Here is a 20076-nt window from a genome sequence, read left to right on the forward strand (position 1 = left end):
ATACTCAGCATATTTACAACATAAATACGTCTGCCAAATGTGATACCCTTTGCCAAGACTTCTACTATGCAGCGAGCCCAAGGTATAAATTTGTTTAAAAACTATACGATCCGTCTCGACTGCTGCAGCACCCGTGTCACAACTCACACAATCGCGCCATCCGAGCAAGAGTACAGGCAAGGTGATGCTTTCGCTTTCTAAGAAGTCACGCAGCTGCGACTCAGGGTTTCTGCCGTGATAAAGTGATGCTGACATATTTGCTGCTTCTCATCAACGGCTTTTCTTTTTCTCAAGTGTACCGTGCAGCAAGACATAGGCACTATAGCATGCACCTTGCCTGCGTGACTTGGTATACTTTTTCATTAGCGCGAGAGCAGGCGACACGTGTATGACGCACAATAGAGTTCGCAATGGAACGCACAGCGAAATTTGAAAATGAAAGTTCAGTAAATGTGACCTCCGTATTGAACAGACTTTCCAGTCGGTAAGCAGTATACGTTTGTCTCTTCTTTGGCTCCTTTCCCTGAATTCGACATGGTTTCTATTCCCTGTTGAGCTTTAATAGCCTCCTTTATCCCTGAATTCTCCGACGTATCTTGAGAAAGCGTGTTTTCTCACACAGCATATGCATACCAATAAGTCATTTTGTGCTTGTACGTTTCTTTTTTATTATTTCTCGGCCATTTGAAATGCGCGAGCTTGTCCCGCATTCACTCCTGCCTAGATCCAAGCTTGCAAGAAGTATGCACCACTGTTCGCATAGCCAAGACACCACGCCTTCACCTACTGAAAGGATTGAAAATCATAAACGATAGACGATGCTTTCAAAAAGGTCGCATTTAAGCTTCGCCAACAAATGTTGGAGAGCTCGTCTTCGAATTCTTCATAACTCTCCAAGCTGGATAACTGCGCTGAGTAATTACATTCCGCAATCAAAAACGTTGGTTAATTGCCTTTACATTCAGTTAACCTTCATCTGCCCGATCGAATGGATGAATGGCATAAAATCGTTGACATTTCAACGTTTCCGTGTTAGATTTTATACTGGAACCACCTTCCTCAAAGCATTGCCAAATTTTTTTTTTACCCTGTAGCCTTAAAAAACTATTGCTGCATTCAATATTTAAATAGGAGGTCCAAACCCGGGCTGTCCAGAGGGCCCGCAATTTGGCGGAGGGGCTCGCTCTTCCTGTCCCCACGTGGGTGCGGCCCGCAGCCGACCCTCCCTCTTGAGGGGAATCGGCTCCTCGGGACAATTTATAAATAAAATTCATTGACTGACTGACATTGCAAGCAATAGCATCTTAAAATACGATTATGTACCTGTAATTGTAATGATGGCGGTTTGGAGTTAATGTGACGTATTGTAAAGAATACACGCTCACTTGGTGTCCTGTCGCCACAGTCGACAATAGTACGTGGCATGTTTGCTTTCTTCCTTTTTGTTCCCAGGCATCTTTTTATTTTGCGGCTGCATAACTCTTTTATGTAACTAATTCTTGTCTTCTTCACTACTACCCATGCATCGTCCTTTTCATATCATGTCTCAGAGTATCACTTGCGAAGGTTTTCTAAATATACAAAACAAAATAACCATATCTGCGCCATCCCCACGACTACGCCTGCCAGAGCACTGGGCAAGTCATCAGTTTGATTTTATTTCCGACAGCAAGTACAGGGCATGTAAAAGGTGTGGTAAATAAAAACGGGATAAACGCCTCTTCGACAGCAGCTACCCGTCTCCGGTGCCAGTCAAGCAGTCGCAAGAACTTCACTACACGTTGCGGGCTACGTCGCGAAATGCAAAGCTACTCTTTCAAGGAGAGCACTCACGAAACTGGGAAGGGTGTAGTTTGCCGCCAGAAATCCTATAACGGCGTCCGCGACGCAGTCGAAGGAGCCCCATATGCCCGATATCTGGATCATGCCAGCGCTTTCCTGCAAGGACGAGAGTCATTCACACATCGTTAACAAATCGACTGTTAAATACATTTCACAAGATCTCGGTTCGCTTCATTCAGTTCACTGAGCACTCAATAAGCATAATGGGATTTGCCATGAATGACAGAACGACTACATTTCTCAACTATTTTCTCAATCTTAACATTAGTCCTATACTGTCCTTAGGATGCATTAATAATGCTTGCAGTATGCTCTTGGGAATTTAGTCATCAGTCAATCAATATTGCTAAATCACGTGTACAACTCGCTTTTTTTCTGCGGTATGATTCCTAAGAAGTGTTTTTATTGTAAGGAAGACATTTTACGAGTAAGCGTAAAAACAAGCGATTTAGTTGGACTAATTCGTAACAAGTTGGCAGCACACCATATCGCGACAGAATTCGCGTCATCCTATATAACAGGGGTCGGCAACCTTTTGAGGCGGAGGGCCAACTTGCATGAAGCCGACCCGGCGGGGGCCGCACGGCAAAGCGAAAGGGTGGTGGGTGCTTGGAGGCAAAGAGAAAAAATTCCGCACACTTACAATAATGCACAAAACTGGAATAGAAATAATATTTATCTTCAGCACGTATACCTTAAGGCTGTAGTTTATAAACATCGGTTACGAGCGAAAGAAAAAATGCGACCTCTTTCAATGCGACCTTTGCTGCTGAACAGTTTTAGCCAACTCGCAAATATCTACATCCAGGTTGCTCACCGACGGACGCAGAAATTCGTAGAGGTGTTCGTAGAGTCAGGAACGTAAGTTTGATTTGATGAACCTCATTCTCGAGAAAGTCTCTTCGCAGGCGTATGAACTGCCGAACACTGTTATTATGGCTGCTGCTAGTTTATTCAAACTCGAAAACTTGAGTCCCTGAGGCCAGCGTAAAACATCACAGTACCTGTCGCATCAAATGCGCCTTTGAGCTCATCGTCTGTCTGCATATCAGCCAGTTCCAACTGGTACATATTCCCACCTTAAAAGGATTCTGAAACAATCGTATTCTACTCGAATGTTTTTAAAAATCACAGAACGTAGCTTCGAACTCCCTCTTTAATACGTGTAATATTTCACGGGGGTTTTCTGCGCGAAGCGGTTTGCTCGCATGTCCGGCAAAACTTTTGCAGCAAGGGAAGTGACAAAGATTAGACTCACTAGCCTGCTGTTGTAAAAGCTTGAGTTTCAGCTCAAAAGCCTTAACGTCTACGAGAATACCGGACACGAGTTTCCTTGGATGAAGGTCCTTCTCTGACCTATTACTTCCACAAAAAATATTTCGTCCCCCGTTTTTGGACTGTGCACTGAGCGGAAGCGAAGACGTTATCTGGCTAAGTGTGAATATGGGGGACAATGCCAACTGGAAGCGACCTTCCTCTGTTCCTGCCTAACCCCATTAGAGGTCAAAATTCCCGTCGCTCTTCAGGTAGGAAGCGACTAGAGGAGTCGGCGTCGTTCTGGCGTCGCGCAGGGGGCCGCATAATACTGCCACGCGGGCCGCAGGTTGCCTAGCCCTGCTTGATAGTAAGTCACAATCATGCGCTGATTTAATTTCATGACAAAGTGTCCGATCCTCGGCGTACAATAAGAGGCGCGTCTGACTCGACTATTCTTCAAGAGTGTTAATAACGCTGAAAAGTAATCGGTCTGAGACAGACCCTTGCAGAACACCTGAGGTTGGTTCGTAAGGCCAAGTGTATTTAGCACCAACGCCATCGTAATTTGATCGGAAGTGCATGCAGCCTTTAATCAGTGGGCCTAGGATGCAACTGACAACGAAGAGCTTATGAATTGGGAGCTCATATAGAACAACGTCAAATGCATCCGAGAAATCGAAATATGAAGTGCGGAACTGTCTACAGTTAGCAATAGCCGGACCCATAGAATAAAAACAAACAAGGTTGTGTATCTGTACACAACCTTGTGTACAAGGTTGTGTAGATTGTGTATCTGTACATTTTTGTGTTTGTCTGGCAAATCACTTCTGCGGAATCCCGCAAGGTGATTGAAGGAATACGAGAGGGAAAATTGCCACCCACCCGCCTGGAACACAACGTCGCAAGAAAAGTCGTACCGTTTTATTAGAAAGAAAAGTGAGCAAGTAAGTGTTCGTGCGTGTGTGTCCTTGGCTTGAACTTTTCTAATGTAATAGTGACAGGACTCTCACTGCCGTGTAAAATTCCTTATTATAAGCATTAAATGCGTAAGTACTTTTATGCCTACACACAACGAGGAAAACTGTCCCTCCGAGGAAAAAGCGTTGACAGTGGTGATTTTAGAACCTACGACACCATGCTCAGAATCCAAATGTCCTTCTCACTCATCTAAATGCCCACGCTCGCAGAAGGTGAATATATCTGAACCATATGTGTGAACAATTTGCGTTGTGCCGGCTGTATAAAACAAATGTAAAAGGATAACACTTTTTATGAAGACTTTCGTAAAAAATGGCGATGGGCGAATAAAAGACCTCTCCTGAAAAGGCCGGCTTGGTACACTGTAGAACGCATGAAAATTCCGACCTTATGAAAATTTTATGCTAAAAATTACACCATCTCCCGCTAAAAGGAACCATGAGGCGATGCGAAGCCGGAGCACTTGCACGATCGCGTTCCGTTGGCGTTCGTTGGGCATGCTACCGACCTCGCGTCGTGGAACGCGAAGAGGAACGCTACGCGCGTCTTGTCTTCCCTCTAGCCTGGCCGTTAATTCTCACACGGCGAACGGGGAACGCGGTCGACAGGCGTGCGAGAGGGGGGCAGTGTAGGAGAGGAGAGACAGGGGGTGGGGACGCGCATGCGCTGGCGTTCATCGCGGCGTTGCGCAGGAGAGAATTTCGGCATGTCTAGCCCGCGTTTCAGAGGAAGAGTGGAGAGGGGTAGGGGAGAGGTGGAGGGAAAGTAGAGAGGGGGAAAGGGGAGAGGGGAAGTTGAGAGGGGAGGGGAGAGGAGGAAGTGGAGAGGAGGAGTGGTGAGGGGAGTGGAGAGGAGGTGTGTGGAGAGGGTATGCGCATGTTCAGTAAGGGTGGTCACGCCGCACAGCACCACCACCGGTTTGAACTCTGCTATAAGATGCTTCGCATCTAAAACATAACATCATCAATGTCTTTCGGTGGTCGCGGAAGGTGGTTTCGAGGTCCATGACTTTTGGTATACCCTAGACATACCTTTATTGCGCCTCCCAAAAGTATGAAGTCGAAGATCAAGCTCACTCCCGCCAGGCCCTCGGTGATGTGGTCGGAGTTCTCGCGACCGTTTACTGTATTAACAAAAAAAAATACGTTTCTGTCTACAAATATGGCTGAATATCACATAGCCCTCCTCTATAATCAAGCATATAGCAATGAATTGTATTGCCGTAAGATGTCACATAGCCAAACACGCACGCACACACAAACACACACACACACACACACACACACACATATATACCGGGTGTCCCAGCTATCTTTAGCCAAGGGTTAAAAAATACAATATTAGAGGCAGGCGAGTGAAATCAGTTGCTAATTGCTGACAGTCACCTTGCGCACTACAGACAATTCTTTTTTTTTTTAGCGTGGTGCTCTGAAAGAAACAGACGAACGTATTAGCGCTCGATCTCGACCAGCCGAACGTGACGCGCGTCGCCAGAGAGCTCTGTAGCGCTCGACAACGACCAGTCGAATGTGCTATTGGCGTTGAATATATCACTGGAATACGTTGGCCGACTGTCAGTGTTGGCTTGTGCTGGTTAGCGTTGACCGCCTCTGTTAGCGGCTAGCGTTGACCGCCTCTGTTAAATAGTTGCACTTGTTAAATAGCACCTGTTAAATAGTTGATCTGCCTTTTTTTGTGTTGCTTCACACTGTATTTATTATTGTTTTTTTATTCTCCCTTTTGTTTTTCAGTCTGCTTTGTGCATTGTTTGTTTCTGCGATTCTAACAGATGCTTATCCTTGTTTTATTTATTTGTAATCATGACCGAGGGTCCCGTTGCAGTCGTGTACTTTGGGACCCTCGTCTGTATATTTTACTCCCTGTAACGTCCTTTTATATCATGATAATAAACTGATTGATTTATTGATTGATCTTGACGTTATCACTGGACGGCATTGTCCCTCCCAAAAATATGGCGGCACCAAATTGAACCAGCTTCAGTTTAACTTTCGTCTCTCACCCTCGCAGTTTCTCTGCTTTGGGCTAGTAGCGAATTGCGATTATAAACACCGCTTTTTAAAGATATGTCGGTGAGCTACCGTTCACATTTTGTCAGGATTCCATACTCCATTTCGACCGAAAAAAAGGACATAAAGGACAGAAGTGCACACGCGCATGTCGTGTGCACTTCTTCTGTCATTTGTCCTTCTTGTGAGCGCTGCACAGTCCTAAGCATGAATCTATACCAACTAGCTCAGTTTTCTATTCTAAGTCACTGTAATGTTGCACACTCATTTTTCGATGAGTATATATATTCGAAAGAAATCTCGGCCTTTACCGATGCTACGTTGATGATGTTGCTCTGATTTCGCAGAAAATAAAACATCTTATAGCCGTGCAACACCTGGCGATATAACCCCTGTGCATTTTTAAAGGGGCCCTGCAACACCTTTCTTAGTTATATTGGAATAGTCTCATTATTGACGTATGACTCTTCACGAGTCATATGCCGCAAAAATTTTTCGAATCCGTCAAGTCTAAGTGGTGTTACCAAATTATAGAGATCACGTTCCGCAGCTTTCTCCCTCAACTCAACGCCGCGAGCGCGCGGAGAGCTAGGCAGCGACTCGAGGGAGGTAGCGCAGACGAGCGAGCGAGCGAGGCTCCGCCCAAGAGCGCCGGCGGAAATTTTTTCTTCATTTTTTTCTCTCTGACGTCTGGGCGCAACCACGTGGTCTGTGCCGCCACTTCCGGTCGGCTTGCGTCGTTCTCTTCGAGCGGAGCCGATGTGTATCGCGCGTGCTTGAAAACTGCGCGTCGGTTTGGTAATGTTGGGTGTGCACCTCGAACGCCGTAGTGTTTTCATCGCTCTGCCAACCATGGAAGCAAACCTGCGCGCTTGTTTGGAACGAATGACAGCTGAGATCGGTTTCGGCCCATACTCCGATACACCGCCTCGTAAGACGGCACTGGCAGACGACCCCGAAGCGCCGCCATTACCGGACGCCAGCATTGTTATCGGAGACATGCTGCACGGCTGCCTCGGTCGGTCGTGAGAACGTGCCGACGATGCAGTTCCCAGCTGACGAGGCAACACTCGAACGGCTGCCACTCTCAACGGCAACCGGCGATGGTCAAAAGCACAGAAATATTCACGTTTTCGGCACTGCGCATGGCGAAGAAAACCACGCAACTACGAGCAGACGAGCTGTCGGTGAGACCGGAAGTGCTAATATTAATGTTTGTTCGGTGTTTTTAACGCGATAACAGAATATAAACATACATATTATCTACTTATTGAACTCAAAATTTACAACGAAAGTAATAATGAGGGTGTTATCGTGATTATAACATCAGCCAATGGTGGAACTGCCGACAATCGCGTCATATTTTGCGGACTAATACATCATTTGTCGAGAGAAGAGGGAGCGATTTTCAGCTGACTTTGAGAATTTATTGTAAATTCCAGGCCGTACGCATCGCTATAATATTTGGCTCGCGTGTTCTCGGGAGCCTCGACTACCGATCGGCAGCGCTTTTTGAGCATGCTCGAAAAGTGTTGCAGGGCCCCTTTAAGAAAGAAAACACGGACATTTGGTGTTTGTAGGAAAGCTAGCTACTCAGCCGCATTAGAGTTGCTGTATATGCTACCTTTAGGTAGCAGAGTTTTGCGTAGGTCCGGCTAGCAGCCACCGCTATGCGGCGAAGCCGCATAGCTGACGCCACAGCCTCGGCAATGCATGTTTGGGGAGTTACGCCCATACAGTTTCCTACAGTTACTTACAAGGCACTCTGACGCTGCGATCGTTCAGCCACCATGGTAATGATGGGTAGTGCATGGATTTGCCTAATCTTCGTGCTTACGGCTTCGTACGCACTTGTGGCTGTATTTATTGCTGTGTTTTGGCGTTCGTTTAGAATAAAAGAATGGACCCTTGTCAACTTCGTGGGCAGATATTTGAAGTGGTGAGCCTAAAAAGGTTAAAGTGGTGAAGTGGAACTGCTGACGTCAGCTGAACTTCGTTTTGTGACAAACCGGATGCAGGCGACCCGGAGCCAAAGGGAGCTGAAAGAACAAAGTTTATACGAATCCGTGTACTACCCATCATTCCAATGCTGGCTGAAGCACCATGCGTTGCAGCTCCCGTAGACACTAGCGCCAGAGTTCCCTCTAGTAATTATTGTAAAAACTATGGTTACGCCTATTAAGGGGATTATGGTGGCACCCAGGGAGCCTTCTGTGAAAAGGTCTATAAGCAGTGTTAATCCAGTTCGCTGCAGCGGCGGCAGGGAGTACAATAATTGGCCTGCGCATCAGCTTCTCCGCAATGCAAGGTTGCTAGCGGCGTTTGGAAAACAGACGCGCAACTTCGCTGCCTAAACTTAACGTATATAGTAACTCTATATAGCATCAACTTGTTGCGCCGTCTGCCGGCAGCTGAAGAAGGCAGCTGTTCCATAAATGCCGCTGCGTGTTGCTTGCTCCACTAATAGACTGCCACCCTCCGGGATAGCCTTAATTTGCAGCTGCCAGAAGACGGCGAAACAAGTTTGTGTTTGACTCGTCAAGGTAGCAGCTAGCTTCTCCGTAAACGATATAAGTTTGAACAATAACACATCAGCGGTTCGCGTAAAATCGTGTTTATTCTGCTAAGATTTCAAGCGATGTATGCGTGTAAGAACATTCCAGTCGGGGTTTCTCATCTTTATGAAGACATATGACGTAACTTACCCCATTTAGAGATATCGGTGACATCCGGGAGGTAGGAGGAATATTTCTCTTCCCGAATCTTGTCCTCAATTCCCGTCATTCTTGACACCAGATTGAACCCGTTCATGCACTGCAACGTCAGACAAAACACTCTCATTGAACGAGAACGTGGGATAGCGAAGACCCCAGAAAGCCAAGAACTGAACCATTGGCGCTAGACAACGACGCACAATTCTTACCATACTGAACTGTACTAGTCTGATGCTCTAAAGGCTACATTCTACATGAGTATACGAAATAGAATTTGCGTCTGCACTCTCCTCCTTCTACTTATCCTGCCAGGTGGTGTGACTGTGATACACTTGCTATTCACCAGCAGCGCTTACGAGCAACTGGCACACCTCCACGACAGTTATTAGCATTAACCATTTCCCCACCGTGAAAAAAGAACAATTCTACCAAATTTACCGGAAATTTTTTTCGCTCAGTTTGTAGAGCTGTTTTTTCTGCACAAAACGGCACCTATATTTCAATTCAAGGGAGGTCCTTTATTTCACTAATTGTGTCAAAAAGATAGCTCGAAGATGGCTTCACCGTATGGCATTACAATGAAAGATGGCAGTACAATGAAAGCCGAGACATATATGGCACAACATGGACAAGTGCGGTCATCTAGCGTCAAGATAGTCGTCATTGGTTCTATGTGGAACTAATTTTTGTTTTTGACGAGTTGCATCGGTCATTTTGGCACAAAATCTGATGACGACTATACTCATCAACGGGAGGGAAAGGGTTAAGCGGACATATACCAGCACGAAATCACCTTCGTAACTGCAATATTGATCATTTTAAAATGAGCTGAAGAAGCGCGGCTGATGCGCAGTGATTCTGGTCACCCGTAAAGCCGACATGAATTACTCGGCAAGTAAGTAGTAATTACTGCGGCATTCGACGTAGACGGAAATGTGGTAATAAATGTGTTAGTTTACCACCTTTCGCCCAACCCAAGGAAGAAAAATAAAAAGAGTTTAGTAAAGCGTAAGTGGTGTTGTCTTGCACTTGTCCATATACGCGTGCTTGAGCAACCGCATGACAACATCGAGGAAAGGTTGGCGTTATTTTTTAGTAATATCGAATTGGCACTCCCTGTTTGTCTTGTGGTGTGAGCCTGCTCCTTCTTCTTTATTTATCTGCGCTGTTGCAGCCTTCCTAAAGAAAAGCACGACGCATCAACTGTGGCACCTAGGCGGCGCTTCTAGAATGCGTCGCTTAGAGTTACTGTATATGCTACCTTTAGGTAGCATATACAGTAACTCTAGCGTCGCTGTAGTTTGATGAGGCAATGTAAAGGACACTGCTAAACATGCTCGGTGACACTTAATTACGGCATGTCGTCCGGTTTACGTGGAGATATGTAAAGGCAAAATATGTGGAAGTTGTCATCACGCGCCACGGAAGAGGCGAAAAATAGGACGATTATCACGCTGATATTTTGCAAGCATTTACTTGTATCCCGTTGTCGTAGGTTGTGATTTCACAAAGAAAATTTGCAGTCCTCTATCTAGACACCTTACTGGCAATTTGTACTAGCCGCCGCGGTGGTATAGCGGTTACGGTGCTCGGCTGCTGACCCGAAGGTCGTGGGTTCGATCCCGGCCGCGGCGGTCGCATTTCGATGGAGGCGAAATGGTAGAGGCCCGTGTACTTAGATTTAGGTGCACGTTAAAGAACACCAGATGGTCGAAATTTCCGGAGCCCTCCACTACGGCGTCTGTCATAATCATATCGTGGTTTTGGGACGTAAAACCTCAGGTATTATTATTATTATTGGCAATTTGTACTCGCCAAGATGGCATGTCACATGCAGCATGGAAGTGCTGTTGTGCATCTTGGTAATACTTGACACAGTGGTTCAAAATATTATGGTGACTGCCACTGGTTCTAGGGCTGCGGAGAATGTTGCTCTGCTTCACCTTCATGAGTGTTTGCACTTGTCTACGATTCTGTAGCCAGTATAAACGAATTATGGATTTCTTTTCTGGTTCAGAAATCGCGTGTATTATAATCATCTGCTGAAACGTTTGAAAACTACCAGGGATAAAAAAAAATATGCAGTTTCGCCGCAAGGGCGAAGCAATGAATGCGATAGCAAGAAATAAATGCTATACGAAGTGAGGCTCGCCAATGGATACTCTCAGTTCGAACAGAGCTCCTGTTGCAAAGGCGGCCGAAGCAGCGAAGGAAACTAGCGTGCTTCAAGTGTCGAGCTGTGTCACTTGATAGTTCGCGCTCATCCTCTGTTTGTTCGTTTAGCGGCGTCTCTTGAGCTCGAGTGACTTTCGCACGCTCCGTAACATGAGCGCGGACATCACGGTGAAAGGTTGAAACATCCCTCTTGCCCTCACCACGAGAAAACCACGCGAGCAGACAGCGGAAGGCCAAGGTTCTCCCTCCGCAAATATAAGAAAAAGCGAGCGAGCTCGCCGACGGCTTTTAAATGCACCCGTCGCGCTCCTAGCGCCATCTCGCTGGTAATGAAGAAACGCTTATCAGCGCCGGCCGTCTCTGAGTCCGTCCAGCGGTAAAGGGTGTGTATATACCACTCGCCGTTAGCCGGACGATCTGCGTTTCGTGGCGTAGTGGATAGCGCTGCTCGCTGCGGAGCAAGAGGTCCCTGGTTCGATTCCGCGCTTCGGAAGCATTTTTCTGGATTATTTTTCTTTGGGGCTTTTATATATATATACATACTTATACATATACGGTGCATGACGGCGGCGACGGCGACGGCAAAATCCAGCCGAGACTGTCCATATAATTGCTATCGCAATAAAATTTGAATTACCAGGAAATCAATGTATGCCAAAAAAAAAAATTAGAGCCAGTTCCACAGCTGAGTAAACAGCGGAGCTGCCAAGCAAGCGCCACCACGTGGCGAACGTAGATCGAGTTCTTTCTTCATCTTTCTTTCCTTCTTTATCTTTTTCTACATATACTTTCTTCTTTCTTTCTTTCCCTCTTTCTATATTGCCCTCTCTCCTCCTTTTCCTCCTCCTAATTCATGTAACTCCTCCTCACCCTGGCTAGTCTTTACCACCACTCGCTATGCTATATCGTACATGGTGATGCTGTGGTTTAAGCTCTTACCTCTTTTTCCTCCTCCTTGCCCTCCTCCTCACCCTTACGTCAGTCCTCCTCACCTTCACTTCCATTTCCCATTCTCTCGCTAAACTATACTATACAAGGCTATGCCATGCTTTACCATCTCCCTTCCTTTCCCTTCCTCCTCAACCTCGCTACTCTTTACCACCCCTTGCTATATACTATACTGCACATGGTGATGTTATGGTTTACGCTCCCACCTCCTTCCCTCTCCTCACTGTCACATGACTCCTCTTCACCTTCGCTTCCCTTCCCCACCCCTTCGCTATCCGGCTTGGAATACGTCCGCTTTCAGTGGCGCACACCCTTAAGGTAGCGGTCCCACTCCGGCGAACCCCCCTCCGCATTTTACGCATTGTTTGCGGACGCACTGTGCTCGCTGCGCTTGACAAATAAATATTAATTGTAATAATTCAGAAAGCTTATGATCTCCGCTTTCTAATGACACCTGGTGTTAATGCCTGTTCGGAAGCGTTACCTAATAGCAATGAAAATAGTGTGAGCAACAAAAGGCATTTTCGTTGTGCAAGCCTCCGTTGTACTGCCAGTACGGCGAAACTGTTCAACATAACAAGACCAAATTTACCGTGCCTTTATAAGAAGTGCTATTTAAGGTTTCTATGAAGAGATATTAGCCATAAAATAATTAGTAATTTATTTACGTTCCAATGAAAATGGGCAAAATATTAAAAGTTTTTGTGAGAATATATTTTTTACTTTTCAAAGCAGAACAATAATATTTAGTGGCTACGTAGACTACATTACACTTATTTTCCATGCGAAGTTGCTTTGTGTTCTGATGAAAACTTGATGAATTATTATTGTGTCAATGCGGCAGTTTATGGCTGTACTTGGTCACGCATTACCGATGAAGCGACAAAGCTATACAAGCTGATACTGTGAACTTCTACATAATGAAGAAGCAAGGCCCTTTCTATGATTCTATGAAGAGAAAATTCCTTTATCTTTATTAGGGAACCTGCAAGACAGCAGTGAATTTACGTAATTTTCCTGCCGACCAGTCCCGTAGAAACTCGCCTTTTTTTCTTTTAGACGCTAATTGCCAACGAGTATTGCACATTAGTAGATGCATATTGTGTCTTTTATCTACTTGTGCTCACTAACTTGACCACTCAGTGCTTCAAACAAAATATTTTCAATGAATCATAAGTCTCACAGGCGTTTTTTGGTGGTAGCTCCATCTATGAAATGAAACATCAAGTTGCTTTATGCGAGTTCAAGCGTTCGCCAAAAGTGGCGCAATTAAACATAATAAAACGGGTAGAACAGGCATGAATTATATCTCCAGGCCTCATAGTTTGCTTCACTACCTAAGTCTAGTCGCCGCGCGTAACAAACACCAACCGTAAAAGGAGGAGGGCTTAGTGATAAACCCTTTCCACTCGCCCCACGTCAGCAGGTGGGGCGGTCTCATCACGCGGCAAATGGTTTCGGTATGCAGGAAGATTGCGCGTTCGTCACGCGTTCTTAGAACCAGTGTTCCCCGGCACGTCTTTAGTAATGTGCATCTCTTTGTGGTTCAGCTGCTCGTGTTTTGCGCGTTCCTTTGAGTGTTTTCGTGCCTGTGAGGTTCGAAATTGTGAAAGGAAGGACGCTGACATGCCGTGTGAATGATACGTATGTAGCGCCGCTTCAAAGGGGACACGATGGTGGACGTATGAAAGCTTGTCATTGCCGGAATTTTCAAAGTATGCCTGTCGAGCACTGTGCCGACAACTTCCACTGACCAGTAGTGGTAAGTTGTACCCAATCAGGTAATTACGTCCTAGTTGCAACGATGCGACAGAAGCGAGACTTTGTTGAAGATGCAGAACGTTCTAGTCAACTTGGCAGAATATTCAATGTACGGGACCCTGGAAAAGTTATATTGTGCTTTGTGAAAAGACGCACTCACTTCGGATAAGACGATCACTGTCTTTGCCACTAATGAGCGCTACGGTGTCAGGAAACAGTTCGACTGAGGAGGACTACTCTACCTAGTGATAACGCTGTTGCGCACTGCTACTTTGTCGTAAAGCGGCTTGCTGCGTAGCCAGAACTACTACTAATGATCGGATAACAACTAGTTCGTAGCAAAGTACAAGGCGGACAGTGCAATGTCTGGTCAACGAAGAATAACCTGACTTAGACGCACGTGAGAGTGGCCACATGAACAAAATAGTGCCGATACATATGCTACTGACGAACATTTTGTTGAAAAACTTTTGCGGCAACCTAAATGGAAAACTTGTCGATGGTGCCTGTAAGTCAAAATAAAGCTTTCCACAACAAATAAGTGTATTCATGCTTTTATAGAACAAGCATAAATAAAAACTGGATTCTGTAAAAGCCTACATGACCGGTCATGTAAGCCCCCAAGGCGACCCTGTCCAGCTCTGACCCAGTGCAGCAACAAGCCCTGGTCGACCGTGGTGCCCGGGCGGCGGCAAGAGCCAATGGTCTTCCGGACTAGGAGGTCCACCCCCAATAGCGACTTATTGCTACCAATAAATGTTGTATTCTCTCCCTCCCCAGGGGGGGGGGGGGGGGGGGCGCAGCCCCCTCGTGTGCACGCCTACGCTGGCCGATGTACCTATACTCAGTTTCATACAATATATGCAACGCTGTGGAAGCTATACAAGAAGTTCAGTCAGCAGTATGTGTGACTACGCGCGTCTTGCGCCTGGCTTTCATCGTTGTAAACGCTCGTGCGAGACGACCACGAACGCGCCTGCACAGCGTCGCGAAAGGTTACAAATGAGAACAAAGAGACGAAAATAACGGGGTGTCTTGCCCTCCAACGCACAAACCATCTTGGTTTATTACTGTTCCCAAGAGAAAAAAAAACATGCCTCACATGGAAAAATCATTGTCTTCTTCCTCACGCAAACGCATTCATTGTCAGACGTCTCGCTGGCAGAAGCATGTGTTCTAGGAGGTTCTAACTCCGGTAATTAGTGGTATTCATGTGTTCAACTGATCATCAAGATGTACTTTATTTTGGTAACCGTTTATTGCAGTTTGAGAGGATGAAATTTCGCAGATAACTCTCGAATTATAATTTGCTGAAATCTGTCTGTCCATTTTTTCCTCCTCCAATTGTAATAAGCAAAAGCACGCCCCCCCCCCCCCCCCCCACACACACACACAAATTACATGCGCTCGCGCGATGCTATAAAAGTCACTGGCACGGTCGCTAAAATGAACCAAAATGATTGTTTTAGTAGCGGCCGTGCAATTCCACTGAAACGCTGCGAAGCGTTTGATTGATGTTTTGTTCAATACTATTTCACTGAGGCACATTATATTATGTGAGTAAGTGCGTTAGTGAGAGCGTAGCGCGGTGCGTGTGGGTGAGAGCGTGTGTGTGTGCGTGTGTGAGTGCACGCTGTTGTACGCACCAGTGTGCGTGTGTGTGCGTGTTTTTTTTTTCTTTTGTTCTCAAGCGATTGTATTTAGACGCTGCGCTGTCCTTTCTCAAGGGCTGCAATAGGAAGCGAGCGTTTGTCCTTACAAGCTGCGGCACTTATCGTCATGTCGTTGAAACGACGCCAACAGTTGGCCCCGATTGTAGGTGAAAGACGCCGTCCGCGTTTGTGCTCCTTGCTTTTTGTCGGCCGATTTCCGTCACCTAGCGCGACATATAACATATAAAACACGCGCGAGGCGACGCTGACCATACTTGCGCGCGCAATTTTCTCGCTTTCTGCAAACGTGGATGAGTGGCGTCGTCTGTTGTCGTTTTTCGAACTATTGGCAAGATGGTGGTAGTGGAACCGCCACCTTAAAGCTTAAACAGCTCCGCTCTTAAAATCAAGCACAGGCTATCCCTGGATGTGGATAGCCCTGGATCCTTCCCTAAAAAAAGCAAACACTATTCGACTTTTTAGAATCGAGTAGAAATTAATTATGAATAACAATGCAGAACTACCTAAATAAGTTCGGCTAATTAAATTTCTCAGCGAAACATTGAGTCCGATGTGGCGCAATATTACCGCTGCTATTAAATCGCATAGCTTTCGTGTAAACACAACGTTAATGACAACGTTAATGATAGCCAAGCCAAGTAAAGTATAGGGTACTTTATTTATAGCAATTATGATATAAATAGGAAGAAATTATCCCCCCCCCCTTGAAATTTCTGCACAATGCAAGATCTACTTACGTGTGCCTGTGCAAAGATGATTTTTAAAAACACGAACATTGAACTTACCATGCAAATAACGGCGACCACCAGTAGAGTAGTCTTCGTACTGCTCCAGCACATCTTTTTTCCGCGTCTGTCTAAGAACAGTTCAACAGTGGAAGCGAAATTAACACTATGGTCACACAGATTATATAAGCGGTGAATTGGATGATAACCTCAAAAGCGGCGAAAGTGGCTAGCTTTGCTAAAAGAGTCACTTTTGCCGCAAGGGCGAGGCAATGAATGCGATAGTAACTAATTGAAATTTCATATTCCGATTCATACGAAGTAAGGCTAACAGCTCACTAGCAGCAAGGGAAGCAACCTTCGTGCTGTCTATGACTTCAACGCAAGCTTTACGTAGAGAACACAACACGTACAAATGTATGGGCTGTCTGTTGATTACGGGTGAGAAACAGCGCTAAAAAGACGGGACAAGAAAGGACACGAGACGACGGCGCTGACTAACAACCAAATGTGCTTTATTCCTTCAGTCAGCATAAATATACTTCACCACTAACGTAATGAAAATACAGAAAACTCAGCCTGCGCAGAGGCAGTAGGGCGATCAACGAGACATGAATTCTATCTCCTTCGGAAGGAGGGAAATCGAGGGGAAGCTTACACATGCCTCGCCGCTATTGTAGATGTGATAAGCTTCTGAAATGAGACGCGCGCGCTCGTCATGGTATTTTGACAAGAAAGTGGTATCGTTAAAAGATGGATGGCAACCGCAACTGTTACAGTGAAGAGATAACTGACTATCTGTAGCTTGTTTTTGAACCTTGTTCAAATGCTCGCGCATGCGGTCATTAGCGCACCGCCCCGTTTGCCCGACATAGTAACGCCCGCAAGAAAGTGGAATCTTGTATACAACTTCTTGACAACATTCAACAAACTTCTGCCTGTGCTTCTTAGTGCATCTTCTTTTCTTCTCTTCTTCTCGGTTAACTTGCTGGCACAGGCTACCAAGCTTATTTTGGGCAGAAAACAACAGCCTAACGCCTGCCCTGCTGACAACTTTCTTGAGATTGTGCGCGACTTTGTGCACGTACGGAATAACCGCAACAGTTTGCTTCGAGTTTTTCTCGGATTGCACAGCAGCTGAGCGCTTGTTTTTAAAGCCTGCTACGGAATTAAGTTCTTTAAGTACTTACCACTGAGCATCCCTCAGACAGCAAACTGCGCTTCTTAGACTTGGAACTCTCGTTCTCAAATAGCCATTTATGTTGGAGTTATGCGCCCAGATCTCAAAAGAGCCTTCTCCCTTTTTCCTCTGCGCACTCGAAGATTGTTAAACGCGGAATAGCAAGAGCTTGCATGAAGGCGGCGCTAGACAGGTCTTGTGACCACCAAGTTGAAGCAAGTTTTCTTTCACAAGTAGCACGCCTGAAGCTCGCAGGTTTTCCAGCAACGCTTTTGACTAACATTGCCGAAAGCCTCGTAGCAGGCTTTAAAAACAAGCGCTCAGCTGCTGTGCAATCCGAGAAAAACTCGAAGCAAACTGTTGCGGTTATTCCGTACGTGCACAAAGTCGCGCACAATCTCAAGAAAGTTGTCAGCAGGGCAGGCGTTAGGCTGTTGTTTTCTGCCCAAAATAAGCTTGGTAGCCTGTGCCAGCAAGTTAACCGAGAAGAAGAGAAGAAAAGAAGATGCACTAAGAAGCACAGGCAGAAGTTTGTTGAATGTTGTCAAGAAGTTGTATACAAGATTCCACTTTCTTGCGGGCGTTACTATGTCGGGCAAACGGGGCGGTGCGCTAATGACCGCATGCGCGAGCATGTGAACAAGGTTCAAAAACAAGCTACAGATAGTCAGTTATCTCTTCACTGTAACAGTTGCGGTTGCCATCCATCTTTTAACGATACCACTTTCTTGTCAAAATACCATGACGAGCGCGCGCGTCTCATTTCAGAAGCTTATCACATCTACAATAGCGGCGAGGCATGTGTAAGCTTCCCCTCGATTTCCCTCCTTCCGAAGGAGATAGAATTCATGTCTCGTTGATCGCCCTACTGCCTCTGCGCAGGCTGAGTTTTCTGTATTTTCATTACGTTAGTGGTGAAGTATATTTATGCTGACTGAAGGAATAAAGCACATTTGGTTGTTAGTCAGCGCCGTCGTCTCGTGTCCTTTCTTGTCCCGTCTTTTTAGCGCTGTTTCTCACCCGTAATCATGAACCAACCAGCCCAAATGCGTACCCTTCTACAGTTCATGTCTGTTGATCCCTGTAAAGATACCCATGTGCGATCACGCCCGGCCGGTTAAAGTACGGAACTATTTCCGGAGGTACACAGCAACCACTCCGACACCCTCCCATGCACCTTTCGCGTGACGGAAACGGCGGGCAAGTTCCAGCTCCGCTTGAGCAGAGATATAGTCGACATTCCTCACACGCTTTTACTCGCACATAGAACATAAGACGCGCAGGGTGATGTTATCCATTTGAACTTCATACGGAACGCACGAAATTGACAAGGACACAAGAAAAGAGGACGGGACAAGCGCTGAATTGCGCTTGTCCCGTCCTCTTTTCTTGTGTCCTTGTCAATTTCGTGCGCTGCGCAAAGATGGATAAGTTCCAACTCGCCCGCCTATCAATCCTTCATACGGAACATCGCGGCGGCACCGACGGCGACGGCGAAAATGCCCTGTGAGCATAGATTTATCGCTATCGCAATAAAATCTATGTTGTTGTCCACTGAACTGAACGCCAACTACAATTGAAAGAGTTATTGGCGTGGTTCGTCCTTCCACCCTTTGTGTATATAAACCGAAACGGGACTGTAAACGCACACCAATTTGCCGCAGTTCGCTATAAGAACAGAAGGCGTGCTGACCCCGTCTTCACGAGAGGAACTGCTGTTTTAATGATTATTATGATGCAGTGGCCAACTTTTGTTTATGTTCCCATGCCCTCTGGCAAGTCAGCCTGACTCAACCAATGCGTTAAGATGATTTCGCCTGCACCCAGGCAGAGTAGAAGCACTCTGTTACATAGAACGATAATTTTTTCAACATCAGTATTCGACAAGCAGCTAGTAGCTGACGACAGCTTTCGCACAAGAGCAAAAGGGTTCGTCACGAACCCTTTCAAGTGTCAGCGCCGTGATTTCCTCTTTATATGTTTTCGTCGTGATCGCGTACAGCTTTCTTTCACTTCGTTGCACCCGCACGCCCACGTTTTCTATTCTTCGTTGACTCGTATTCGCAGCTTCTATTAAAGACTATTTTACGGACGCGTTTCAGTGTCGCCATGTTGTCTGCTAAATTTGCCGTTCTGTATCCGTATAGGCGCTAAAGAAACACTGCTACGGTCATACACATGAAAACCAGGGGCGTAGCCAGAAATTTTTTTCGGGGGGGGGTTCAACCATACTTTATGTATGTTCGTGCGTGCGTTTGTGTGTTCGCGTGTATATATACGCAAGCAAAACTGAAAAATTTCGGGGGGGGGGTTTGAACCCCCCCAACCCCCCCCTTGGCTACGCCCCTGATGAAAACGGCTGGACCGGTGCATTCGGCTTTTTATAACCTTGCTTATTAAGTGCGGAGCACTATAGGGGCCCAGGCTGTCGTCTCATGTCATCTGTCATCTGCTTTCATCTTATGTCGTCGCTTGGCGTATAGCATAGCCATGTATAGTACAGCAAGGGGGCGGGAAAGAAAAGTAGGGGTGAGGAGGAGGGAAAGGAGGGGAGAGAGTAAAGCATAGCATAGCCATGTATAGCAAGAGGTGGGATAGGGAAGTGAGAGTGGGGAGGAGGAGGGGGAGGGGTAGAGCATAACATAGCCGTCTATAGTAAGTGCAGCCAGGTGGTGGGAAAGGGAAGCTAGTGTGAGGAGGAGAGATGTGAGGGTGAGCAGGGAAAGGAGGAGGGGAGGGTAAGGCATACCATAGCCGTGTATATAGTATAGCATAGGAAATGGGTGGGAAAGGAAA

The 20076-nt window shown here is 46.2% G+C and overlaps 1 protein-coding gene across 1 annotated transcript; it reads right to left on the minus strand.

Moving 5' to 3' along the window:
* Positions 1-1609: 1609 nt before the first annotated feature.
* On the minus strand, positions 1610-16216 carry LOC119397819 (uncharacterized). The gene is made up of 4 exons (XM_037665183.2): positions 16161-16216; positions 8810-8918; positions 5109-5200; positions 1610-1938 (listed from the first exon to the last, which is right to left on the minus strand). Exons 1-4 carry the CDS (start codon positions 16212-16214, stop codon positions 1789-1791), a joined length of 405 nt encoding a protein of 134 aa, XP_037521111.2. The 5' UTR covers positions 16215-16216; the 3' UTR covers positions 1610-1788.
* Positions 16217-20076: the final 3860 nt, after the last annotated feature.

This window comes from Rhipicephalus sanguineus, chromosome 6 (assembly GCF_013339695.2).
Source record: "Rhipicephalus sanguineus isolate Rsan-2018 chromosome 6, BIME_Rsan_1.4, whole genome shotgun sequence".
NCBI lineage: Eukaryota > Metazoa > Arthropoda > Arachnida > Ixodida > Ixodidae > Rhipicephalus > Rhipicephalus sanguineus.